Source organism: Pyrgilauda ruficollis, unplaced genomic scaffold (genome assembly GCF_017590135.1).
Source record: "Pyrgilauda ruficollis isolate IOZ18807 unplaced genomic scaffold, ASM1759013v1 scaffold10, whole genome shotgun sequence".
Lineage (NCBI taxonomy): Eukaryota > Metazoa > Chordata > Aves > Passeriformes > Passeridae > Pyrgilauda > Pyrgilauda ruficollis.
Genome location: NW_024508101.1, coordinates 1,414,236 through 1,441,642, shown reverse-complemented (window position 1 = coordinate 1,441,642; position 27,407 = coordinate 1,414,236). Strand labels below are relative to the sequence as shown.

Genomic DNA, 27,407 nt, shown 5'->3' with positions numbered 1-27,407 from the left:
GTGAGCTTTTAAATAAAGCACTTCCTCCCTTCTTTGGCTGTTCTAATGGGATTCTTAGGAATCTTTCCTAGCATCCTCAGGGAGGAAACCTTCCTTTTTTTACTGAATGACAAACATCAGGTTTGGGTTCAGATTTTCAAGTTAGCTGTACCTGTGAAAATATAGAATACTCTGTGGGTGTTATAAAAAAAAACCAAAACACATGAAATCTTGATTAGTCTATAGGACTAAATTTTCAGCCAAGTAATCTTGTAAATTTTGGATTTACTAGATTATCTAAGCACTGGATTTTCAGGATAATACAGTGTTTAGTTGCATTTAAAAGTGTTAACTTGCTTGGCCTGATTTACCAATATTAATGACCTGATTCCATTTAATTCAAACACAGACTTACCTGGTCTTGGGGTTTCTCAGATCTGTTAATTTCTGGCTGATTGTTCTTATGCCATTAAGCAGTTCTTTGTGTTTGCTTCTTTGTTGTCTCTCTGCCCTTAAACTCTGGTCTTGCTTCTGTCAAAAACTGAAACAGAATTAAACTTTCACTCTGGAATTTCCTGTCGGCAGTAATGAAGTTGAAACACTTAAGTACAGTTGGAGTTTCTATTCTTAAACAACCGAGATAGTGCAAGAGACTTTGATAAAGTGCTGCTCCAGTTCTGGTAGGAGTACATATAAAATTGCCAGTGTTTATTGAGTTGAGCACTAAACCACAGCCAGGAGAGACCTGAGTGCATCCTGGGACTGCAGGGCACAGCAAGGAGCTTTTCTTGCTCTACACAAACATCATTAAAGCATTTTAGGAAGATGCAGTAATTTGTATCCCATTTGCTGGGAATCAGGCAGTCGGCAATAAGACGCATTTGGGCTCGTTTGTTTTACAAACAGGATTTGCAGTCGCGGGGTAAAGAATAAAAATCCCACACAAAGCAGACGTGTGAGACATGAAATCGGGGAAGTGGCTTTGAATTCTTTGAAAAAGCCTTTTCACAAATGCTGGAGATGAGGAATGACAGGGCAGGGATGTTGTCACAAGCAGTCCCTGTGAGGAGGGACTTCAAACGGGGCCTTGACTCGCTCTTCAAGGAAAGCAAACTCCCAGCGTCGCTCTTGAAACCTGTTTTTTCTGGCTTAGCATGGGGAGTGAGATGAGTGATGGGAGAAATTAGCGTGAAATGTTTACAAAGCAGTTGCATTTCCCGTTCGGAGCGTTTCAAAAGGCAGCTGTCTCCTGGAGGTATCTGATACTGAGCAGTCGGTTTGATGTCGTGGTGTTTTCACTGTTAATCCTGCTTTTACTGCCCCTATGAAATGTGTTTTCATGAGAAAAAGGATTGCATTTCAGGGACTATATTAAGCTTATCCTGCCTTATTCAAGGCCATTAGGCTGAGCATGTGCTCTGCTTGTGCCCTAAAATCCAGCAGGGTCCTGAGAGCTGGTTTTGGGTCTGCAGAGCTTCTCCTTGGCTTTGGGGACAAACCGTGGCCAGGGGCTTGTACAAACCCTTCCCTTGCCTTTCAGAACTGGTTCTGTTCAGTCCTTTTCACTGTAGGAAAAGCAGCTTGTGTTGAAGATACCCACAAGATAATCTGTAGTAAGAAATAATCAGAACTGAACCCCGGAGCTGTGTCACTTTCTGTTCAGTCAGAAGATCACACTCGTGGTGTCCTGCAGATTTTTGATCACCAGAGCAGGGGGGAAAGTCCTGAAGGTCCTGGGCTGAATAGCAGGTTTTCCTGGCTTTAATTCTCTGCCTGAAATGAGCTAATGCATGCTCAGATCCAGCCCCATAGAGCAGAGCAGGCAGAAAAACTTGTAGGTCAGTTTCTTGAAATTCACATGGAATTCAGCAGGTTTTTGTTTGTTTATTTATTTTAGTCAGTTTCTTAAACAGAAACTTGATTTTTGCTTTCCTGTGCAGATAAACTGTATATAAAACATACTGAGCCACTAACTTTGATACAGACATGAGGAAACAGTCACCAACAGAATTATAAATATTGAGGCTTTCAGGGCTTAAAAATATTACTGTAGAATGTGTTCATATCTCAGGAATTTTTTGATGTTTGTGGGCAGATACAGTTAACTTCTCAATGTACAGTCCACTTTTAGTTCATGTTTCTTTTGTAGCCTGGCAAGTCCTTCTGGCTCTTTAAATGTGAACCTTCAGCTTAGTGAGAAAAGAACATTATTTTTACAGCTTGGGTTGCTGCTGTTGACGTTGCTGCCACCTGAGTTAATCTGCTTGGGGAAACCTGACTTCAGTTTTGCTAGGTAATGCCATGCTTATCAGTGCTTCATCTTTGATTTTTTTACAGTGAGTTTACCTAGAGGGAGTCTTGTTTTCCTGCAGTGTTTAAGGGGAGGAGGAGGACAATGCTCCCTGGGTAACCCTGCCGTGTTTCAGCTGGAGCAGGATGAATTTCCTGCAGGAATCCCCTCTTGCAGGGCTGTGAGTGCCATTAAAACTGGGATTATGCACGGAATAACTGCAAATGTTCTCTTAGGGCCGTCCCCTCATCTACTATAAATCAGTTGCTCTTGGCACTGGCCTATCTAAAATAAATAAATAGTGGGGTAATGGTTGTATTTGTCCATGCAGCACAATTGCCTTTGGAACAGCGTGACTGCGCTGTACCCACGAGAGCCAGGTCCTGGGAGGGTGTGAAAATCCTCCTGTCCTGCACTTCCAGGAGTTCTGGTGGTCATCCTGTGTGTGGTCAGTGCCTTGGGGACACACATGGATGCTCTGAGTGACATGTCCAGGAGCAAACCCATTCTCCTCAGTCCCTGTGGTCTCCCCGTGCTGGAACTTGGGATAAATGTGCCAAGGCTGACAGATTTTTACTGCCTCCGCTTCTGGCTTGTCCTGCTGAAGAAAATAATCAAAGATGACCCCCACAGAGGTCTGATTTGGGGAGGATTAGTGTGGTCAGCTGTTGTTGACAGCATCTTTTAGAAAAAGGTTTTCAAACTGGGTGCCTGGGAACTTTGCTCTTAAAAAACTTTCCAGTTTTTGCTTCACATTTCCCAGTTGTCAGAGGTAGGAAAAGCCTCCATTTGAGGTGGCTGATCATTTAGCCAAATGTGTGATGCCAATAACTGGAGTGGTTTTGTCAGTCCCTTGCGAGGGGACTGTAAAAAGCTTTGAAGCTGAATGAGTGTAGCAATGTCTCAGTTCCCTCCTGTGTGGGGAGCCTGTGGGGTCACTGAGTCCCTTCTCCATCTGCCAGTCCAGCCTGGTCCTGGCCAAGCTGAGCATTTGAGGAGAGGTGTCAGTGGGACTGCTTTTGGCTGGTAAAGAACAGAGGTAGCCAGGGTTCATTTGGGCTGTGGGGAGAGGCTCACCCCAGTGGAAATTGGCTCCCTGCTTCCCCAGGTGGTGGTGGAGCATCCCCTGGTGTGTTGGGGATGGCATCACTCTGAGTGGTGTTAGAACAGCATTCAGAAATCAGGAGAAGGGGCAGTGAGGACTTACATGGTGATTAATCCCTGCCTAAGCCTTGGGAAAGGTGGTTATTGTAGCCAGCTCAGCCCTTTGTGAAGCCAGACTCCAGCACAGCTGTCCTGGTGGGAGCAGCAGAGGCTGGGGTTCCAGGCTGCACCCCAAACCCAGCTCTGCAGGGATGCCTCTGCAAGCCCATCCAGAAATTCTAAGGATTGGTGAAGAGCCCAGCTGTTCAATTCACTGAACTGCTGCCAGGCTTAACGCCACCGTTCTGTTATCCAGAACTCTGAGATGGTTCTGGGTGAAGCTGATAAACCTTTTATTAGTGGAATTGTCAGTAAATTGCAGAAGAGCTTTTTTGGGGGGTTTGAGCTATCATGATATATCAGGGTTACAATTTCATGGTGTGGTGGGATTTTCCTCGATGAAGAAAATGTGAGAAAAATTGAGGCTGTGTCCTGGAAAGTGATGCAGGAATTTGCTTGTCCATCCCTGAGCCTGGTTTTGGGCAATGGTCTGAGATTTTTTTTTGCCAAGAAAAAAATCTCAAATGGAAGTCAATAGTTTTGACCTTCACATTCCCTTGAGAACAGCTGTGGTGAACATCTGCTTCTTGTGAGGAAAAAGTAACCCCCCCAACAGCCTGGAAAGGAAAAATAATGCCAGGTAGAAAGGGTTAATTTGGGAGTATATGTGGTTTTTGTTGGCTTAGACAGCTTTTACTTTGGGCTGTATTAATTCAGGGCTGAGCCTAATTTTGAGGGATGAAAAGTTTTTTAGTCTGAAGTTGGTAGTTTAACATCCAAGTCAGGAAATGGGGAAAGTTGTATTTCCAGTGCTGCTAATTCAGTCACTCTGCATATTTCTGTATGTTTCTTGGCATATATCTTAAAATAGGTAGCAATGTTTTTCTGTCCACTTATCAAGAAAGAATGGGAACAGACTGTGTAACATGCAGTGGCTGAAGGACTTGGCATTTAACAAGCAGCCTGGAGCCAAAGGGTTTGGTGTGGTGTGCACCCAGATTTGATTCCAGAGGAGCTGAGACCCCTTTACCTGCATATCAGCCTGGCCTGTTGCCTCTTGGTTTTCCTGGATTTGTTTTTCACTGTACCAGTGACACAGATTTGCAGGGATAAAATGTCCATGGTGTGCTTTGATTTAATAATAATGAAAGTTGTAATTGTTATTCCTAGCAGCACAGATCTTTTGGGAGTGAGGAGGGAGAGCTGCTTGGAGCTTTTCAGAAGAAAACTGTAACTTTAGGTTTTTATTGCCCTTTCATAGCTGCAGTCATCACCTTTCAGATCTCCATGGACTTGTCCTTGTTGAGCTCCAGGCTTCCCTAACAACCTGCTCCTGGTAAACAAGACACTGTCCAGGGAAAGGGGGTGTTTATCCCTGTACAGGCAGGGCTGTGCTCTAGAACGAGCAGAATTTCCTGCTGCTCCCTTCTCCTGCTCTTGGAGCATTGGGCACCTCTTTGGGTGTGATGGAGACAGAGGGAGGAGATGTTCTGAGTTCTTTCTCCCCGGCTGTGGGAGCGTGCCCTGGGCAGTGCTGGCTGGCAGGGCTCACAGCCTGCCAGGAGGAGCAGCTTGTGAGAGCCTTGCTGCTCCTGCTGTTTGGAACCTCGAGCACAGGAGCTGCTTGGGCCTTTTGAACTCTCTGATCAAAAAGCAGGGCTTGGGAGGATCTCCAGGAAACCAGTAAATGGGCTTGGGAAAGAGGTCTTTGAAAATCTGTCCTGTTGGGTTTTTTATCCGGGCTTGTGTTGGCTCTTTGTTGCTGTGACAGATTGAAACTCAATTTTTTTTCTATATTTATTGAAATGACAGGTGGATCCTGTGTCATTTGGACTTGGGGCTTTAGAGAAAATCAAGTTCTTAATACAGTTGAAGCTGGCAACACTCAGTCTGTCTCCTCAGTGTTACATTTAAGCCATCTATTTTAAACCCAGGATTGAAGTATTACTGATTTCACAAGGATTTGGTTTCCTGATAAAGCATTTGACTTTGGAAAAATCTTAATTTTTGTTTTAACATGCAAAATCTGTTGTCAGGAATGCAGAGTGGGTCTTCACCTAATTCTGATTTTGGGCCTGTGGGTGTAAGCAGGAGGCTGCTGGTGTCATGAATCAGGGCAATATTTTGAATTTCTCAGAAGCACCATTCCAGCACAAAGGGGAACCTTTAAAGGATGCTTAAACCTACCTTTAATTCTGGCAAAGAAATGTGATTTAGATACAAATAGGCAGCAGTCCCCTCTCCCCTGTTCCCTCTGGCAGGTGGGATGGAATGGTTGGTGCAGCTGCACTGAAATCCAGCATCCTCTGGGATGAATGCCTGCCTGTGAAGCAGTCCCACGTGGAATGGGTTGCCAGTAGCTGCTTGTTTTCCCCTGGTTTATTTTTCCAAGCAAGCACTCTGGCCTGCTGGGTTTTCTTTGATACCTGAAGCTCCACTGCGAGAACTTGCTCGGTTTTTCAAACAAACCAACAATCAAAGGCAAAGGCTCCTGTTGCTGTAACCTCTGGTAGCTGCACCAAGGAATTCTGCCTGATTCATGTTGTGCTTTATTCTTTATTCTTTCTTCCAGGGGCAATAAGCCAGAGATGACTGACAAGATGTCGAGCTTCCTTCATATTGGAGATATTTGTTCTCTCTATGCAGAGGGCTCAACAAATGGATTTATTAGCACTTTGGGGTAAGAACAGCTGTTCTCTTGTATTAAAAACACCGTAAGAAGGACTAGCAGAGCTCAGCTAGCTCTCCTGAGCCTGATCCCAGGGAATACTGGCTAAAGCAAGGGAGCTTTATGGATGGATTTGGCCCTACATTTAAAAATGGCCTAAAGTGAATCTGGCGAGGTAGATTTTGGGAGGCTGGAGGTGTATCCATGGCTGTGGTGCAGTTTGATGTCCTTGGTGGGGAGGAGGAACCTTGTCAGGTGGAGGGGTAGAGGGGAATGAATGCAATCCAATGATTTTCATGTTGTTGTCTGTCCCGTGTCCATCCGTGTGTCCCGTCCTGTCCCTCCCTGCCCCTTCCCCATTCAGGGATGAGCAGACCCCAGTGCACTCTGCTGACTGCACAAAGGATGTAGCACAGGCAATGGAAGTAGTGTAAAAATTATGTATATCTAACAAAAAAATAAATCAAATCCCCGAGCCAAGTGGTTTAAATACCAGTAACTCACCGCCGCAGCTAGTTTGGCCTTAAAATTTAAGGTTTAATTTGAGGTTTCTCCTACAAACAAAATTGTTTTCCTCCTATCAAAGGAGAAGATGTTTTGACCCTTGTGCTTTGCCAGAGCTCTGGAGCTGCAGTGGGAGCTGTGTTGTGCCAGCTCCTGCCCCCTGTGCTTCCCACAGAGCCCCTTTGTGCTGCCTTCCCCACGGACAGGGGCAGGTGCCCTGCAGCAGGGAGAAGGGAACGCTACTCCATGAACCACAAAATCAGCTTTTCACGTGGGAAAAGCACGAGCTGGCAGAGCAGAGCCATGGGATTGGAAGGCAGCTCTGAGGAGGGCCAGGGAATGTTTGATCCTGCTGAGGAGGAACCTCTGCAAACATCAGGAGCTGGGTGCTGCTCGGGGAGGAGCCCTTGCAGGGTGAGCAGCTCCAGGAGCACCTCTGGCCCCTGTTGCTGAGGGCAGGAGCAGCGTGTGGCACACGGGGCTGTGCCCAGCGAGGGGCACACACACACACAGCCTGCCCTTGCTCGTTTCCAGTAGCCCTAAGGGCCTCAGGGTGGGTACAGTCACAGCACATTTTTTGATGCCTGCAGCCCAGATGCATCTGATAAATGGAGCTCCCAAGCAGGGTACAGAGACAGCATCCTGGTAAGTGCCTCGGCAGGAAACGATGGGCTGGAATCTCACCTGAGTGACTCCAAACTAACTTGTAGGTTTAGTCCTCTAGCTATTAGGATTCTGGAAAATAAGGGGGCAGAGAAGGAAGCAGACACTGAAGATGCACCATGATCTATTATAGGAAAGAGAAGAAAATATGGGATGCTGCCAGAAAGGAGAGAAGGTATGATAAAAGCAGGGGATGTAGTAAGTAGGGTTGGTCGAATAGTATTTGGCAAATGTATTTGACAAATTTCCCAGGTCCTCGTCAAATATGACACGTGCACTCTGCAGCCCTGGATCAGCTGTGTAACGGGCCAAATACTATCTGCTGAGCACTGGCAACATGAGTTATCCTCTACATCTGCCTACTGTTCCTCTTCCCAGTCCTGAAGCGAGTTTGGCAGTAAATAACTCCAGACCAAGTAGAAAGTAGTTCTGCCATGCGGAACCCCACGCGGTGCATGATGACCAGCGTGCAGTGGCTGTGGCTTCTGAGGGCATTGCTGAGCAGATGTTTTTCACCATGGCTAGTCCTTGTGGACACGACAGGCCCCAAGCACGTGTGTTTCCTAGGCTTGATGAGATGTTCTCGTGGCAGGCCTAAAGACCCCTCAGTGCTCAGGCCTCTCCTTTGATTTGGTTAGTGCTGTTTTAAGGTAACTGCATTATATGATGGCCACATATCTCTGAGCCTAATTTAAGCCAGAAATCCTAATTGCTATGTGAAACATGAAATGCATTATCATCTTAATAAGCCTTTGTAATCAAATTAGTTTTGCCCCATATTTAATTTAGTCTTTGTCCTGGAGAAAATTAAAGCAGCAAAGGAAAGATTTGGTGTAATTGTCCTCCAGCCCATGTGGAGTTTTGACAGTCTGATGTCATAACAATGTGCAATGACTTGTTCTGTGGGTCCTGAAGGTTGAGGAGCAGATACCACTCTACATTCTAATGCTGTCCTAAATCTCTGAAGAGTGTTCCTATTGAATATTCCTATGACATGTTCCTTAATCAGAACTTTACTCTTGCTGTTTCCCAAACTCAGTGCTGTCATCATGATGATTACTGGTGTACAATATATCCCCTTTCGTGTTTCTCACCCTGTAAAATTTTCCTCTTACTAGTTTGGGACGTTCCTCTGTACTTTCAACTTAATCTCAGATGAGAGGGGTGTATTGCACTGAGATTATCTGTATGGGATGATCAGAGTAACCTGTTTCCTGGATATTTTTGGCCCTTTGTTCACCAGAAGCAGGTGCTTCAGCTCAGATGTTAATACCATTCATGTTGGAGCACATATATATATAAATATAGGACTGAGTAGGGAGAAAATCCATGGGGAAAAAGCAATTCACTCTGAATGTTTGCATATGCAAATCTTAGATGCATAAAACTGTTGAGCCCTCTTACTTTCTCTGATCTCTTAATTTTAATGCACTTCCTTATTTTCTCTAATTGTTGTCTCAAGATGCTCCCTGCATGTGAGCAGCCTCTGCAAGGAACAACTCTCATATTCTAGGTCTCAGTCTTCCTCAAGTTGATTCTGCATGAGAATGGACCTCTCAAACCTTTGACCTTGGAATTTTACTTTCTACGTTTGTGTAGAAAGCCTCTTTGACAGATTGGTTGTAAGGGGCCAAATTGAGTCGTTTAGGATCAAATCAAGCCCCAAAGGGTTTGATTACACGTGCAATTTCCCAGTTTGGAAGCAGTGTTTGGGAAAAGCCCAACTCCACCTTGATCCAAAGCTGCTCAGGCGGAGCAGTGGGAACAGGGGCTTCCTAACCATTCCCTTTATTCTCTGGGATTTCAGCTGACCCTGTGGGGGTTGTGCAGGGACAGACAGCTCTGTCCTGGCATTCCCTCTTGGAATCTCTTGGGTTTGCTTGTCCATCTCCCCCTCTTCCTGGCAGACAGCTCTGTCCTGGCATTCCCTCTTGGAATCTCTTGGTTTTTTGCTTGTCCACCTCCCCCTCTTCCTGGCAGAACAGGAGGAGGTTGGCTCAGTCCCTCAGCTCACCTCGTGCCTGGCTGGTGAGCAGGAGGGTACATTTGTGCCTTCCTTTCTCTCAGGAGTCAATTTTTATTGTGGCAGTGACTGTTCCTGCCATTTCTTAATACTGGAGGGGTCACAGGGTCAGTGTCCAGTTTGCATAGCTGTCATATTTCCCTGTTCTCTATTCATATAAACACGTTTGCAGCGTGACTCAAATCTGTCCAAGAGGCAGGAGCTGTCCTGAGGCTGTCTGTCACCTCCCTAGAATATGGGCTGTTCTGTCTGCACCTCGAGCAGGGGATGAGCATAAGGATGATGCAGAACACAGGAGCAATGACTTATTTATTGTCCCACCTACCAGGAGCATAGCTCTGGGCAACAGTAAAAATTAGCTGCATGCTTCTTAGAAAGATCTGGCATAAGTTGGCATTTGGGGAATGTCTTCTGCTGAAGTGGCCACTCGGATGAAATATTGCAAGTGAACGACTTTGGTTTTGTTGAGGAGGAGGGAAGGGGCTGCAGGGGATGGAATCTCACTTCAGTGCTCATTTCTTTGCAGCCTTGTGGATGATCGGTGTGTTGTACAGCCAGAAGCAGGTGATCTTAACAACCCACCCAAAAAATTCAGAGGTAAGTTGGCCAGACAGCTCCTTACCCTTCTGCCTAGAAGAATGATTCTTTGCTTTGTGCAGTGATGTGTAACAATTTCTAGCATCTGTGCTTTCTGTAGCATATTTTAGTGTCATCTTCTTCTATGGATGACAACCCATGAGGAAAAATGTGTGTGTTGAATGTCTGTGGGACTGTGATGGTTTAACCTGAGTCAGCCCCACCCAGAGGGGTGGGGGAGAGAGCTGGGAGAGGAAGAGTGTTCAGACAAAGCAGTTCAGTAGATAAAGGAAAAGCTTCACCCAGCAGCAAAGCAGAAGAGTAAATTGATTCCCCATTTCCCATGGGCAGGCAGGTGTTGGGCCAAGACAAATGCCACAGGCACTCCCAGCTCTGCATCCCGTGTGATGCCCATGGGCTGGGACATCCTGGGCTTGGCTGTGCCCCCCAGCCCTCATGGGGGAGGTGAGGAGCAGAGATTTGCTCAGCAGTAACTGAAACATCCCTGTGTTAGCAACAGCTTCCAGCACAAATCCAAAATGTGGCTCTACCAGCTACTGCAAGGAAGATCAGCTCTCTCCCAGCCAAACCCAGGAATGAAGAAAGCTGTGTGAGGGGATGGGGTTGCCAGTTGTTTCCTTTTCAGATCTGTCCAAATGTTCACAATCCCTGGGAATTTCATTTCTTTTTCTCTGTTCTATCACACCTTCTTCCTAATTACCCAGTACCAAACCTCAGGGAGGAGGAAAATAAAAAGGAGCAAGTGTTAGCCACAACTATTGTTATCTGACCTAATTTGATATGAGCTACCTTGGGCTTTGCTTTCAATTCTGCCAGGAAACTTATGCTCAGTGATAAGAAATTAGTGCTCTGCTTTTCAGTTTGGCAAGGACTGACTTGTGCAAGAAAGGCCTCAGACAGGAAGAGAAGCACTCACTGGGATTTTGTTTGCAAAGACCTTGAATTCTTTTTCTCACCCCTGGGTTGCATCTTTTACCTAGAGGATCACTCAGCTAAATATTCTAAAATTTTGGTCTGGATTTTATTGTTTCAGGTGTAGCAGCACCTGTGTCTTGTTTCTTTGGATGAATCTTGTTTCCTTGGTTATGCTTTGCCTTTGTCAGGGTCTCAGAATCACCATAATTCTGTTGAGGCTTGGCCAGAACTGCAGGTGATTGCCCTTGAAAATCATGTCCAGTCTGTGCTGCTGGTTTTGCTTGCTGTTATTTGAGAGATTTTGGGGGTTATTTTTTTGCCATGACATGATGTCACATATAATGAAGTTCTCCTTTTAAAATATTGCTGAAGTCTGTGAGTTCTTGTTGGTTTTTCTCCCTTTTTCCTGGAAAACTGAAGAGCTGATAATTGAAACACTAAAGAGGCAACCTGGGGAAGTTTCAGCATTCGGTGGCAAGCTCTCCAGGAAAGAACAATGCTGTTATGTGAAGCAGAGCCTTGACTTTGGAGGCATTCTTGATATTAAAATGGTATGGAAGAATAAAGGCAGATTTGACTGAGTCTGCTGGGTGCAGAAGGAGGTGGAGGGAGAGACAGGGAGAGAGGAAAGAATGAGAAAAAGGCAATTCTTGCTAGCACAGTTTAGGAACTGCAAGTACAGAGAGACATTTGTCTGACATAAAACACCGTGGTTAGACATTGTAAATGTTCTCATATTACTTATAATTTATACAGGGAGAAAGAATGGTGTGAACCTTTTCCAACCTTTGTAGTTACTTCAGTGAAGCTTTCATGGGGAGGTTTATGCTTAATGGTAAATGGCAACAAAAGTCATAAAATTTTAGCAGCCTTTTCTCTTATTTATACACGTACTTTGTAAGTGTAGTCTGAGATAAAATGCTTTCCGTGATAAATATGTTCAGAAGAAGTAATAATGGAGTTTATCACCTCATCTTCAGCAGAAATGGAAAATACTCCATTTTTATGCGGCAGTTGGGTGGGGCTTGGAGCAGCCTGGGTACAGGGGGTGTCCCTGCCATGGCAGGGGGTGGGAGGGGATGAGTTTTGAGGTCCTTTCCAGCCCAAACCATCCTGTGATTCATGTTGGTCATCACGCAGCTGCGGGCCTGAGGAGTGGGGTCAGGCACTGGTGATTATGAAGGAATGTTCCAAAATCTGCTTGGAGCAAGAAGAAAATGAATCAAGTGGGAGTGACATGGATTGTACCCTTAGAGAGGACTGGGAAAACACTTGTGTGGTTCTGTGACCTGGTTTATGTCCCTGTGCTCCAGGGTGTCCAGGTGCAGGTCAGTCCCCTCCTGGGAGGGACACTGAGCCTGTCACCTTTGGCCAGGCTTGGGGATCTCCTTTTTGGTACCATTTTTTGAGAAGTGTCATTCTGATCTCCTTAGAGCAGCTCTGTCTTCCGTGGGCAGATGTAAAACTGTTGTAAATACAAATTTCATGCTTAATCAACGTGAGGAGAGATCTCCAGAAGCAAGATTGACTGCTTAGATATGCATAGATGACTCCAAGAAAATTCAGTGTGAAACTCAAGCCTGGTTATCCAGTGGCAGAATGAACCCACCCTGCTTTTTCCCCTAACCACAGGTGCTTCAGGTTGTAAAAAGTCATGTTGCCAAGGCTACATTTAATCCTTTGCATCTGGTGGCAGCAGCAAGGCCCTGCTCTAGAGGATGGGGGATTTTCTTTCTACTTCAGACCCTTGAAATGGGGCAGAGCTTCTGTGCACAAAGTGGGGGGTGTGTGTGCACCACCCCTGTGCCTGCAGAGAAGGATTTGGCAGCAGTGCCTAAATGTGAGTATGTTCTGTCACTAAACACTGGTAACCTGCTGGTGGTGTGAAAATAGCCCTGCCTGAGCAATGTGTTCCTAAAAACAGCCCCTTCCCAGCCGAGGTGGGGTTTGTGTGCTGGGAAATCACTGCTTGGAAAAGGACTGGCTTGGAGGCAGCGAGGGGATCTGGGAGTCAGTGTGGTGGGACAGGAGGATGTGCTGGAGCTGGGAGGGACAGAAGGAGCAGAGCATCCTGGGGACACCAGGACTGCCTTTGTTGACACTGGTTGTGGGAAAAGTTGGCTGACAGATGGAGCTGGAGGTGGGGGAGCCCTGGAAAGGGTGAGGTGCAAGAGGCAGCTGAGAGTCAGAGGGCGGGTGGTGTTCAGGGTTGGAGTGTGGAGTAAAAGTGTAAATGAGGTGGTTTCAAAACAAAGAATTCCAGGGTTATTAGATGGTAAAAAAGTGAAGTGTTGGAGTTGGAAGGAGCTCCGGAGGAAGGTAGTGCAGCACACTCAAGTTCCTGTGAGTGTTTACCTGCAGTTATTTCACGTGTTAAATGCTGTGGTGCCTCTAGGTCATTAAAATATTCATCTGATCACTGGAAGGTGTGAAGGCTGATTCGTTTTCTTACTATTTTCCATCCCAAGGAGAATTATTTAGCACCTGAGGTCAGTGGTTTGAGGTTGGATGGCAATTATGGTCTAAGATTTCAATGGATTTTTTTTTTATTCTGGCTTTCTGTGTCCACTTTAAATACAGTGCTTTGGGTGTGTTTGGGTTTTTTTTCAAGTACAGCATTTCTCTGGCCCTTCATGCCTCCAGCTCCAAACAGTTCAAAAGTCCTCTAAAACTGCTTTTCAAAATGTGAAGACTGAAGAGTGCATTCATTAGAGTGTTTCTTTTTAATAATGTTAATATGCAGAAGAGGTTTTTTTACTTAACTGTTGTAAATGTACTGTGTACAGATGAGATTCCTGGAAGAAATCCTCCTTGTATGAGTCTCCAAAAAAAGAAAGAGTGTGACATTCCCTTAGTTACCTGCACTTCTTTAAACAGAAAAGACATTGAATGTTTTCATTAAGCTCTAATTGCCATCTTTGAGTGCGACTGTGCAGCTGAGGAGTGGCCAGAAATGAATTTCCTTTTAACGTGCATGGATTGATGTGGGAAGTGTGAACTGGAGCTGACCCTCAGCTGGGCTGGAGCCCCACTGGAAATCATTCCTCCTGAAATCCACACGCAGCTCCTTCTTCTGCGAGTGCCACCGAGCCCTGCCGTGCTGCAGGGGCTGCAGCAGAGCCCGGGGCTGGAGGTTTGCTGCTGGGGCTGCTGCTGAGTGCTCTCAGTCAGCCGGACTGTGCGTTTGCAGAGCTTTGTTTGTGTTCTTTGTGCTGGAGCGCAGCCCCGCGCCGAGCCAAGCGTGTTTGTTTAATGCAAGACACTGCTACTACAGCAGAGCAGTCTGGCTGACAGGCTGCTCAGGAAATTCCTTACAGCTCTTTATTTGGGATGCAGAGCTGTCTGCCAGCCTTTCCAGCAGCTCTGCAATAGTTGCTGGAAACTCTGGCAAAAAGGGCACTCACTGGGTTAATTTGTCCAGCAGCTCCCTCCTTCCAGAACATTGTTTTAGTAGTTGCTGGGCAACACTCTTTTTTTGGCAAGATGTTCAAGGAATGAACCCATATCTTAGACTTAAAATACCCTCATGGCGAAACAGAAGAGGAGTAGTTCAAATTCTGTTTGTTCTTTTGATCCTAATCCACGCTGAGCTCCTGTGGCTGCTGCCTCTGCAGGTGTTGGGGGCCAGCCCTGGGGGCTCACCTCGGAGCTGCAGAGGGAGGAACTCCCTAGGCAGCTTTAATTTATAATGATATGGCTATAAAAACGGTATTTAGTATGGGTCATGGAACATCTGGGGTTGGAAGGGATTTTGTATTTCATCCAGTGCCCCCCCTGCCATGGCAGGGACACCTCCCACTGTCCCAGGTTGGTCCAGCCTGGCCTTGGGCACTGCCAGGGATCCAGGGGCAGCCCCAGCTGCTCTGGGCACCTGTGCCAGGGCCTGCACACCCTCCCAGGGAACAATTCCTTCCCAATATCCACAGTTTTGATGGATGTTCTCGAGTTATCCTGTGCTCAGCACTGATGAAGTCAATGTGCTTCTCCCCGGCAGAAATGTTTTATATTTTGTCCTTCACAGCTTTGCCATCACTGATCTGAAGCCTCCCCACTCCTGCTTTGTGTTACATGAAGGAAACTCCATATGAAGGAAAAATATGAAGGAAATCTGTGATTCATGCAGGTCTGCTGGAGGCTCTGGAATTCTCTTGCACACATACACATTATTTACCCTTATTTAGCCAGGCCAAGCTTGTTTATGCTTTGGCATCAGGGCTGAGATTAGGGATTCTTTCAGCTGGAGGGTCACATAGTTAATTTTCCCAAACACTTAGGAAAATGAAAAAACTAGCTAAAACAAATAACCAGGTCCCTGTGCCTGTTGTTTTGGAGGATTATGAGCAGCAGATAGAGCCCTTTGGGTGCTTCAGTGCCACCCCTGGGTTCCTCAGGAGTTTCTGTGGGATCAGCCTTGAATCCTGGTGCTCTCCACACACACCTTTCCTGGTCTGCTGTGGTGAAAGGGATGATATCAGCTTTTTAAACTTTGATGTGAAATAGCCTGAATTGTTTGACTCTCTCAGCTGAGTTGGGGTGGGTGTTCTGCAGAGGTTTGAGCTGGAGTGATGGTGAAGAGGATGGGATAGACCTGAGCTGCACAGCCAGTCTGGGCTTCTTTTCCTTCTGAACATGGAGTTTCTAATGCTGCTGAAATGCTTGGATGCATTCATTATTAAAGTGCCTGGGTTCCTTTAAGGAATATTTAAACTAGAGTCTGAATATGGCTTCTTTTTCTCCCTCTGATCGTAGCAGTTCAAATAGCAGGATTTGTTTTTCGTGCAGGAAGCAGAACTTTGGGGAGTGCCTGAGTGCTGAGGCCAAAGCCTTCTTGCAGAGACATCCATCACTTAGTGCAATAGAAACTTCTTTCCAATTTTGAGATGTCCAAGTCAGATTAAAATGCCTGTGCTGAATACCAGAAGTATAAAGTGGAGCATAATAGTGAATACCCACTTAGCAACTTCTGTTTTACAGCCAAACACCATAAAAAGAAAAAAGATGCCTCTTACCCCCTTTTCAGAAAGAGTAAAAATCAAAATAAGAAGTGTAAAATCAAAATAAGTTGTTTTAAGTTGTTTGATGGAAGAGAAAAATTATAAAAATACAGTCTGTTGTTGTGCCTATAATTTTTTTTAATTCAAAATTGAAGCATTGAGCATTTTGAGTAAAAAAAAAAATCAGTCTTGCTGAATTAGGTTGTAGTTAAATCTAAAATACATTTTGCTGCCTTGATGAGGAATCTTTCAGTATTTATAGAGCTGCACTAGAAAACTGCCAACTGCTTGTATGCATTTGAATTTGCTGCCCTTTATAAGATGAAGAAATCCTGAATCCTGTCTCTGAATTGTGAAACTTCAACCCACTGCAGCCTACGTGCAAGCAGATGTTGGGGACCATTGCCACTGCAGCATTTAGGTATTTTTTAAAAAGCTGGGAAGTTGGAAGTGTTGCTTTTCCATGCAGACAGGTTTGCTTTATATCTGCTAAGGCTTGGGATGCCCTGATCAGGGGGATGCAGGAATCCAAGGGAAGGTTTTTTGGGTTTTTTATCATGGAGAGTGAATTGGAAAGCTGTTTTTATTTCATTTCCCACACCCCTTGCAGTGGTTCCTTAGTGGCCTGTGAAGCCAGACAAGTTTGTGGGAAATTATTTGTGATGGACTACCAGGATATCCCAAAGACATCCTGGCTCTGTGGTGCTCTGTTACCCAGAGCAGCAGCTGTGGCTTCCCAAGCAGGCTGGATGGTTCCTGGGACACTGGAAGGGGTCCCTGCCATGGCAGGCTGGGATTGAGGTGAGCTTTAAGGTCCCTTCCAACCCAAACCCTGCGGGAATTCTGTGCTGATGTGCTCAGCAGAGATAAATGACTGGCTGAATAATCACTGCCTTCATGGAGGAATGTGGTCAGGGTTGTGTGTGTGTCCCACTGATGGGCTGCTGAGATGGATGGGAAGGGTCTGAGTGGCACAAGAGGGTCTGTCCAGGTCCGTGTGACACCTGGGGACAGAGGAGGAGCTCTGAGGGCACAGAGGGTGCCTGGGCTGTGTTTCCCTGCTCTGAGGGCACAGAGAGTGCCTGGGCTGTGTTTCCCCCCTGCTCTGAGGGTGCCTGGGCTGTGTTTCCCCCCTGCTCTGTGCCCAGACAGCTGTCTGCCAACTTGTGGGCTTCAAGAGCTTTCATCTGGGATGTTTGCATGGAGATGAAGGCAGAGCAAAGGCCCTTTGAAACAGAGAGTGCCATTAATATGCATAACTGGAAGGCTGTGTGAAACCCAGTCTGTTGGTTCAGGTACAGCAGAGGAAGGAGGGGGATTTAATTTATTATTATCTCTGTCCTGGGGAGAGGTTTGATCTGTGCACTTGGTCCCTCTGCAAATTGGGGTGGCAGTTCCATCTTGACGTGTCCCTGTGTGGGACAAGGGGGGTTGGCTGTGCCCAAAACTGAAGAAATAAGTGCTCAAAAGAGCATTTTGTTTACTCTTTCTCAACTCTTGCAGGTCTGAGCCTTTTCCCCGTGGAAAGCTCAGGGTATTTCAGGTAGGATCGAGGAAGGGATTGCCAAAAAGCAGTGCTGAGCTATTAAGTAGAGCAGTTGTGTTAATAAACCTGGTCCCAACCTTGTAGACAAAAGAATACTGTGGCTTTGTTGCCATAGTTTCAGTGCAAAATCTGACCTTAGCTACAATAACATTCAGTTAGAAAGAACTAGCTAATCAGTTTTCTAAAATTAGTGTGTTCCCTAGTACATAAGCCAGTATGAACAGGATATTTAATGAAATATTATACTTAGTCACAAGAGCCCAAGGGAGTGAAATGCCTTGATGAATTGTGGGGGTGGGGTGACATTGGTGCCTATCTTCTAATATAGCAAAGTTATTAAAATTTGTGGTTCACTTAATATTTAGAGTAGTCAAGTGTGTTCTTCTGTACACCCCATCAGTTCTGCTCTTCTTTTGAGAGGCTCTCAGTCTGTTCTGTGAGCTGTTCTGTTCAGGACTGAGGTGCTGGGGAGTCTCAGCAACCCCAAGCACTTGCAGAGAGCCTTCAGGTAAACCTCAGGGTGGGTGTTGTGTTTGCTGCCAGCTCAGGCTCTGCTCTGCAGGGGAAGGAGGCTCACTCCTTTAGAAGGATGCAGACAGATGGGTAATGTCATAAATTGTGTGGAAAAAGCCCTGTGTGTGAGGACAGCAGTCTCCCAGGTACTGGGAACATCTTGAGCTGTACATTCATTATCTAAAGTGCTGAGAGCCTCAGGTGAGGTGTGGGGTGTAAAATCTTGCTGGCAGTCCAGAACACCTCTGAGAGTGCATTTATGGTGCCCAGGCTCACTGACCTGGCCTGGGTGAGGTTTTATCCAACTGTGGTAACCTGGAGCCAAAGATTTGTTTCTTTGCAGTACAGGAGTTGTGATGAATTATTGTGTTCTTATGTACAAGCTGGTTATTTGGGTAAAAATATAAAAACTACAGAATAGGCAAGGCTGGGGTGGGAGGCTGGGTGGGCTGTCTGTTCCTCACTTCTGTTTGGAGCTGTGTTCACCTGCTGTTGGGTGCTTGAGACACCAAAATACACAGGGAAAGGTTTTTAGGCAAGGATCATCTAAATGATGCTTCCCACTTTGGTGGGAGCTCTTGGAATTTGCTAACCAGTGGATTAAAGTTACCAGTGGATCATCAGCTCTTGTGGCAGGGCTTTGTAGCTGAGGTTAAAGTGCTTGTATTCACTCAAAAGCAGCTGTAGTTCCCTTGAAGACAATCCCAGGATTTAGCTGTGGGCTGTGCTGGCTGTGTGGGAGCACAACCATTTGGTGCCAAACGCACTCAGGTTTGGTTCAGAACAGCATTTGCAGCTTGGAAGTGCTGACACTTGCAGGGCTGAGCCTCACCACAGCCTCTTGGCTCCCCTTGGCTGGCTGATTGCTGATGAGCACACAGGGAAGGTGTGATCTGTGCTCCTGGATCCTCCAGTTCACACCTAGATTTGCACGTTGATGCTGCAGGAGTTTTGTTTTTAGGTCTGCCTTCCCCAGTAAGCTCTGGGGAGCCACATCTGGCCTCTCAGGCTTTTCCCCTTGACATGTCTCTGTGGCCAGGTTTGATCTCCTCTCGTGGTCATGAGGTGTTTGGCTGTTCAGAGGGAGCAGGTGAATGCCCTGTGACACCCCTGGGGAGCTCATCTGTGTCAGTGTGTTCTGTGTCATCTCCCTTCTCCTGCTTCTAGGGCACAATGAGATTCTGTGCTGCTTGCAATAGCAGGAAATTATACTAAAAACCTCAATTATTTTACTTAGAAAATAAGGCCTTATACTTCAAAATGAGTTACAATTCAAAAGTCTGTTCAGTTCAGGTTATTTACTTAAGAAGACAAGAGATAAATGTGCCTAGTACCCATATCAAGGAGGCCCTACAGGTGCTGTGTCCAAGTGCCACTTGGAAGTCATTAGTCCAAGAGGAACCCAACCCAGAAGTTAAATAATTTCACTTTGATTTTCTGGGCAGCCTGTTCTTCACTAAGCAGGAGTCCTGCCTGCAGTGGTGGTGTCTCAGGGAGGTGAAGCTGTGAGTGCTTGTGTTTGAGAAGGAAAGTGGTGAGGCTGCCAGCAGCATGAGAATGTGCTGTGAGGGAAGGCAGACCTTGCCAGGTGTCCTCAGCAAACAGCCTGTGCCACTCACATCTCCCTCCCTTCCCACCCTGCTGGAGATGGAGTGTTCTGCCCTTCTTCCAGGGTCTGGATTCATCCTTCAGCATGAAGGGTGCTGCTTAATGTCAGCACCTGAGTGGGATCTCTCTCCTCCAGCTGCCACTGCAGTTCCAGCACCTCCAGCTGCATTCTTCACATTGCTGGCTGCAGATCCGTGTGCCAGTGCTGATCTGCTGCTGGTTTGGGACCTGAGTGTATAAAAACCTCCAGTCTTTCCTGCCTGACTTGAAAGTTTGTGATCCAAACTCCAGGAAACAAGTGAGCTGTTGGTGAAGGTTCTTGTCTCTGAAAACTGCTTTGCATGGTTTTGCCATCCAGAGAGGAATTTGCTGCTTTGAGGTCAGTCTTGAAAAGCACCTGACTGGATCTTTAGGAATAAACTGTTTGTTTCCTTCCTTGGCAGCTGGCTGGCTGCGGGTAGGGAGCTGCAAAAATCCTGGATTAGCTTTAGTGGCCCCTGACAAATGTGTAAAAGAAGCCTTATGTCTCACATGAATGTGGAAACACCAGAATAGCCATTACAGATTGACACTGCCTGCAGAGTTCCTTGCAAATTTTATTCTGATGAACAACTATTCAGTCAGAGAGGAGCTCGAGGGACTTGTGTGTTAGGGCTAACACTTCTTCATTCCTAATTTGTGAAAATAGTCAGCACTGAGCCCTCAGTGTTGGCAATTATCATCTGCTTTGGTTATGTAATGTACAGAAGTTCAGTGGAAACAGAACTCCTTGTGTTGTGGTTGAAGAGCCTTGCTGTGGCTCTCAGTGAGATGATCAGAGGAAGAAGTCTCCTGCAAGCTCTTCTGACAGCAGAGAAGCCATGACAGTGCTGAAAACACTGCCACAGGATCCTCCCCTGCCTGAACCAGAACAAATTATGCCTGAGCTGGGTTTTATTGAGGATACAGAGAGCTGTGCTATGCAGAAGCAATCTGGTAGCACTTAGACCTTGCATTTAGTGAATGTCAACCCTTTTATTTGTCGAGGTTAAAAATTACACAAGGAAAAAATAAACACAGAACTTGCAGGCATGAGGAAGTGAGGGAGCTGGATGAGGGAGCAGCCATCCTGAAAAGGAAAAAATCTGAGCTAGAGCTGTAAAAATGCTTTCCCTCCCTTTGGAGCAGCACGTGATCTCCAGGCAGCACCACTTGGCTTTGAGCAGCCTCGGGGACAGAGGTTTGGGCTGGTGGTGGCCCAAACCTCTGGGAGCCAGTCCAAAGGGGATGGTTTGGGTTGGGGATTCCAGCCCTCAGCTGCTCCTGCTGCCCTAAAGCTGCGTTTTATTGTCAGAGAAAGAGGAATAAATCTCAGCACGGTTAGAGTGTGAGCAGCAGCAGGAGAGAGGGAGAGTTCAGTCCCCTCTGAAGGGGAGGACAGGACCAGGGAGGGCTGAGCTGGGTGTTCCCTTGGGTGCTTTAAAACCCCTCCCAAAAGCAGGAATTGCAGTGCTGATCTGGCACAAGCTCTGGACTCCCAGCTTTGATTTCCAGCACCAAGTGCTGGATCTGTGGTGCTGCCTGGGCACAAATGGCTTCAGCACAGAGCCTGGCTCAAGCATTTCCATGGGCATTTAACTGGGTTTTTATGGCAAATGCATCCAGGTATCTTTGACTTCTTGCTCATGTCTTAACACCAGGATTGAGCAAAGAGACTTTTTGGAGCCTTTGGTACAACTTTACTGGGGGTGGTGTTGACTGACTTTGTTCTGACCTTCAGAAGTGCATTTTCCTTGTTGATTGAAAAGCATATCATGTCCCCTATTTACATGATTGCCAAAAAAACTGATCAGAAAAGGAGGTTCTGTAAGAGTGACTCGATCACCACGTTTTCCTGGGCAGTGAGAATTGTGTGCTTGCTGCAGGAGCATTGGGCAGTGTTATGGGATGGTGGCTCTGCAGGGAGAATGATCCTTCAGTAAACAGGAATGGCTGCACCCTGACTCCTGCCTTGGGGACTGGAGGTAAATCTGAAGGCAATATAGATTTTACAAATAACGTTCTTGGTTGGCATTGACAAGCTTTAAAATAAGTGAAGAATTTTTCCTCCCACTCCCTGTCAGGCAGATGGCCTTGGTCATGAAAAATGACAATGAGGAGAAGATCCTTCAAATATGATCTATAAGATTTAATCCCAAATATAATTTTTTCCATATGCAGCCTGTCATGTGCTGCAAGTTTTTGTGTTCTGAGACGATTTGGGCAACTTGACAGATGATAATTCTGCATTGGGATCAGAATTTGCCTGCAGAGAACTCTGGGTTTTAACAGCTTATTTGTATTGCAGTCTGCTTACAGGTTCATGTATATATTTATATATGTATACATAAACAAATAAACATTGTAGGAGAAAGGAGTACAACATGTAGAGATGATTTTGTGTTTAATTGTAGCACCTTATGCTATGAACATCCACTAATACTTCACAGCAGCTCCTTTTAATCTTAATATCACGGTTGACATTTAATTTGTAGTTTTTATCTGATGCAAAAGTAACTGAGAAGGATGTGTTTTCATGTTTATTTTTTAGTATTTAGGTGCAGTTACCTTGAAAGATCAGAAGGCATCACCACAGCTGCTCAGTGTTCCCAATCCTCAGTGCTGAGCAATATTGGGAGGACCTTGAAGGCAGAGGAGTAGCAGGGAGAGCTGTAAAGGGAAGAAATGTGATTTAATCTGTGCCTTTCTGTAGAGTTTGATTGAGGGGGAAGCCCTGCAGCTGTGCTGAGGCTGAGCTGTTTCAGGATGTGTTTCCAGAGGGGTGTCACATTCCCTGTGCTGCCTCTGCAGCCACTAAATGGACAGAGGGGGCTGTGCAAGGATGGGAGGAAAAATCTTAGCAAGGTTTGGAGATGTGGGGTCCACATGGAATTCTTATTCTTCCCACTAATGAGTAAAATAATGTTCAGAATTGAACAGGAGAAAATATTCTGTTCTTCCAGCTTCTTTATGAATCCCTTGCTGAGAAAAAACATGAAAATATCCAAGTTTTTCATTTTCTGAAATTCAGCAGAAAAAAGAAGCACATCCCAAAACCTCAGAGAAAAAGTAAAGTTCTTTGGAGGAAAAAAACCATAAAAATGGGTTTTTGTTTTCAGGCCATTTCCAGGGACAGGAGGGTTTTCTGAGCAGAAATTCCTTTCTTTGAGCTTTCAGTGTTGTTTTCCTACCTGTTGACTGCATAGATTTGTGCTCTACTGAGGATTTTTGTGATCCTTCACCAGGATTTGTTCCTGCCTAAAACCAGGAAGGGGTTGGGGGAGCCCTCTGCCTCTCACACTGAATTAATTCCATCTTGCTGTACCTTGTGTTCCCTCCAGGTTTTTGCACTGTTTACATTTGCTGCTCTTTCTTGTACCTTTGCTGGATTTGTCTGTCTGCTCTGGGTTTTTAGAAGTCTGCTGAGCCTGGTCCTTGCTCTGATGTTTAATGCAGGATTGAAGTTAAACATTATGTTGGAAGCTAGATATCAAAGTCTTCAAAAACCAAAAATAAAAGGGAAAAAAGCATGAAGAAAAGAAGCTGCAGCCTCAGACTGAAAAACTCAGGAACTTTAAAAGAAAAACTTTTATCTGTCAGAGATTTTGAAGTGCCTGTCACTTAATGTTCCTTCCTTCAATCCTGCTTGGAGGCTCATTTCAGAAAACCACAGTGACTCAGCTACTTTGAATATCTGTTCTGTGGCGCGTGTTGGAAGCTCCCAGAGTTTCTCCCACCTCCAAATGTGGTTTTTATTGGTGGATAATTCACTGGCAGGATCTTGTGCACTGTGCTAATTTAAACCACGCTTCCAATATTTAGATTTTTAAAGTGTAAAGGCATAGTGCTCTGATATTGGTTAGTAGAAAGGAGAACGTTTGTTTATAAATATTTGTTATCTTGCAAGTGTAAAGGTAAGCTTACCTAGATTTTTGTTCCAGATAAATGCTGAGTTGCTCTGTACAACACTAAATGTCTTCGAGGGTGAGATTTGCCTTGTGCAGTTTTATGTCCTCAAGCTCTTTGGGAATGGTGTGGAGAGAGTTGGTTCTGGACAGAGCTCTTGCTGAAGCAGTCAGGTGACCTAGTGAGAGTTTCTCAATGTGTCACAGGGAATTTTTGAGCAGATCCTGAGTAAATACACACAAACCAGAGCAGATCCTGAGCAAACACACACAAACCAGAGTTAGTGGCGTGTACAGGAAGGAACCACGTGGCTGAGGCTGGGCAGCAATCACCTTTTTATCCCTGTTTTACACTGCTGAGGACGGCAGGAACAGATGATGGGCACTGGATGTTTGTGATGGTTGGGAAAGGAGGGTGTCCACTGGAATAACCTTTTCCTCAGACGTGGCTCCACAGGAATTCTTCATCCATCTGTGATGGAGCTCCTGGGAGGGCTTGCTGTGCTGGGTGCCACCACCAGCTGCCAGCTGTGGCTTTTGGGGCTCTGGCTGGAATTTACCCGAGGGCTGAGCTGCTGCCCTGGCTGTGCAGCCTCTCCTGGAGCCTGCTGTGCGAGGGCTGAGCTCGCAGCGCTCCTCTCCCGTTCCTCTCCCGAATTCCCCCTGTGCAGGAGGGGTTGCCATGGAGGAGAGCGTGGGGTGGGAGTGGGAGCAGCTGCCTGAGGGGATCCTCCAGCAAGGCTGCTCTTGCAGGCAATCCTGGGGATTTGTGCTGTCCAGAGCTCTGTGCATCCCTTGGGGAAAGCCCAGATGGGTTGTGGGGAAGGGTCAGCAAAGCGGCTTTCCCTGCGCTGCTCGGGAGGGAGGAGGTGACAACCTCATGGGCATGGTGGCCTTTGTGGACCTTTGGGTTTAGTCAAGTTCCTTGTCCATCCTCTGTGCCTTTCTGCACTGTTTAAACTGATTTAAAAAGAGACTGGACGTGGCACTCAGTGCCATGGTTTAGTTGGTGAGGTGTGTGTTCCTAGGTTGGACTTGATCTCAAAGGTCTTTTCCAACCTAATTCATTCTGTAATTCTGCCCCTTCAAGGATGTGCAGAAGAACTCTGTTACTTCTTTGAAAGACCTCTACAAATTTTTAATCTGTTACTTTGAAAGTCCTCTGCAAATTTTTAATCTAGCAAAAGGGTATTCTGGTGGTGAATTGATGGATCCATCTGCTCTGTCACAGTGGGTTTATCAACAGTTTCAGTTTAAATATTTTTAGTGAAAAAGTTGATTTGTGTATGTAACAGGCATATGGCTTAAGGCTTGTACTCAGCAGCTGTTTGGGTTTATTTATTAAGAAAAGTACCATGCAGGGATGTTTGGTAAGAAAATCTTGTTCTCTGGGGCGAGGTTGGGGTGTTTGAAGTCGCTCAGAATCCACGAGCAGCCCAGGAGTGCAGGCTGGAAGCTTTCTCAGTTCAGCGGTCATTTGTGTCCCCACGTGGGACACAGTGTCTGAGAGTGTGGGCAAGCTGATGACAACTTTCCAGACATGTTACAGCAAAGAAATGGAGATCATGTGCATGAAAGCTGTCACACTTGGCAGTGTCTGTAGTAGTGCGGCTCAGGGCTGGAGTAGCAAACCTGTTCCATCCCTGTGTGCTGTTCTGTGCCTGCTCTGAGCTGCTGTCACACTCCAGCCTCAATATTGCCCTGTAAAAAATACAGGATTGTTCTCACAGTGTCATGGAAGCCATTTGGCTCAGCAGCTGCTCTGCAGTGCACGTGATTCTCCAGCAGCTCATCTGTTTCTCCTCAAATACTGAGTTTTTGTCACGTTTTTAACCATGCTTGCAATGGCTTCACCTTGTAAAAAAAGCCTTCAAAGCTTTTTGAATGAGCAAGAGGGGAAATCTGCACGGTGGAAGGGCTGCCACAGGGCACCAGTGACACTTGTGTTCATTAATGGTTCTCTGTTTCTGCAAGAGCTGGGCTTCATGGAAATACAATTCACTGGGTTTGTGCCAGCCAATATCTTTTGTTTAGACCCATAATCCTTTCCTGAAGAAGTTTTTCATCTCACGTGTAGGATCTGAAGTGCTCGTTAATAAAAAAGAATGGATTTGTTCTGCAAATCCCTAACGTGCAGTTTGTGTGTTTGAGTGGAAAGTGGCAGACTTGTGAAATGTTTTCAGTGAGCAAGGAGAAGGCACGGTTGGGATCGTGAATTTCACCTTTTAAAAGTCCAGAGACTTGGCAGAGAAATTTACCTTGCTGCTCCTAATGGTGTCCTCTTCACAAGAGCTCAGTAAAATGGGAAATACACATGGAAAGTCCCAAGTGCTTATCCAGATTGAAAAGCTCAGGAAACTGCAGATAATCAGCTTTCACATCTTTTTCATGTAGTTTTTTTGGGTTTTTTTATATAACTTCCTCATCCTCAGATGTTTTGAGTGGAATTTTTGTTCTGTTTGTGCCATTTATCTTGGAATAAGGTTCAGATATTTCATCAGGACAGTTTGCACTTTGCATGATGGAGCCTTTGGATAACATCAGTTGTCTGGGTTTCATTTGGGATTTGCTGAAAGAGTTATTTCTGAATCTGTTTTTTCGAGCATCTCTAATACCAAGGACACTTGCAATCCAGATTTCATAACTCGTCTGGTTTATCCTGTAGGAGTTGCTTGTTGGATTGAGAGGTTGAGAATCTTGTTTTTTTCCAAAGGTTGGAATTGTTGTGGGTAAAAGTTATTCCTGTGGTCACCAGGTGAGTAACACAGTCCGGTGCTGCCTCGTGCTGCTGCAGTTTTCCTCTGGAGTCATAAATGTGGGAAGCATTGTTTGAAACCTCCTCTGGGGGAGAGCTGGCAGGGGCACTGAGCCCTCCTGGAGCTGAGGGTGCCAGGGGCTGGATTTTAGGGCTGGAACAGCAAGTGGCACCACTCATGTGTGCTGAAGTTCTGAGAGCTCCCCTCAATTTAGCAGAACCAGAGAGGGCTCCAGGAGCTTTTGGAATGCTCCAACCTGGCTGTGGAACCGCCAAGCTGGGTGCTTCTGTGGGGTTAAATTTGAGTGTGGCTGCCTTGGCCATGTGTCACCATTTGAGGCTGTTCCAGCATATCCCCAGCAGAGGGTTTCACCTCCTGCCCTGTGGCTCTGTCCTGCTCTGCAGGCCCTCTGTTATAAATTGATATTATCAAATCTGTGGCATAGAATCAGATTTTTTTGGTTGCTTCTGCTGTTTCTGAATGCCAGGATTTCGTGCAGAAAAGGAAAATCCATCTGAAACCCGATTAAATTATTCTGAAAGCTGAAATCCTGCAAATCAAGGCACAAAACTGGTGTAGATCTGGAATTAGAGACTGGACCACCTGACACAACCAGGAAACGGTTCTAATGCAATTATGATACAATTAATAATTGGAAATAAAGACAGTAATTGAAACAAATGAAGGAAGAGAAGGGAAGGGAGCAGACAGTGCTAAAAGAAGATTTCAGTTCATTTTTCTGAACTTGGAAGGTAATTTCTGCTTGGAGGCTACTGGCAGGGGTGGTATTTGTGAGCCAGGACGACTCTTTGCTGACTCTGGGTGGATGTGAGTGTAGGATGCTTTCAGTGGTGCAGCTGGTGTTATTTAATAATTCTCCCAGCCCATCCATCACTTCTGAATCCAGCATTCTCCCTCACTGATTCATGTGTTGTTATTGTGTCAGTAAGGCAGCTTGAAAGATGGCTGAAAACAGTGAAAATACCTAATTATTGTTCTTTGTGGAAAAAGGAAGTTTTTAAATAGCTGTAGCACAAAGCACTTGAATACATTTATTTTCTGTGGGGTTTTCAGGCACACACACAGGATATTCTTTTTACTGGGTCTTTTTGTCTCCAGGATTTCAGGGCAATAAGGGAGGCATTGTCAGCACCTAAACCAAGACTTCTTTGCTTTGTAGTTGCACACAGAGTTAAAGAAGTGAAACTTGTGGTTTTCTTTGCAG

The 27,407-nt window shown here is 45.7% G+C and overlaps 1 protein-coding gene across 1 annotated transcript in view; it reads left to right on the top strand.

Annotated features, from left to right (window-relative positions):
• ITPR1 (inositol 1,4,5-trisphosphate receptor type 1) overlaps positions 1 to 27,407 on the top strand; it is a 156,223-nt gene that overhangs the window by 8,060 nt on the left and 120,756 nt on the right. Inside the window, exons 2-3 of the mRNA XM_041461959.1 lie at positions 6,045 to 6,152; positions 9,857 to 9,927. Of these exons, the coding sequence (XP_041317893.1) occupies positions 6,061 to 6,152; positions 9,857 to 9,927 (163 nt within the window). The 5' untranslated portion in view covers positions 6,045 to 6,060. The remainder of the gene's footprint in view (positions 1 to 6,044; positions 6,153 to 9,856; positions 9,928 to 27,407) is intronic.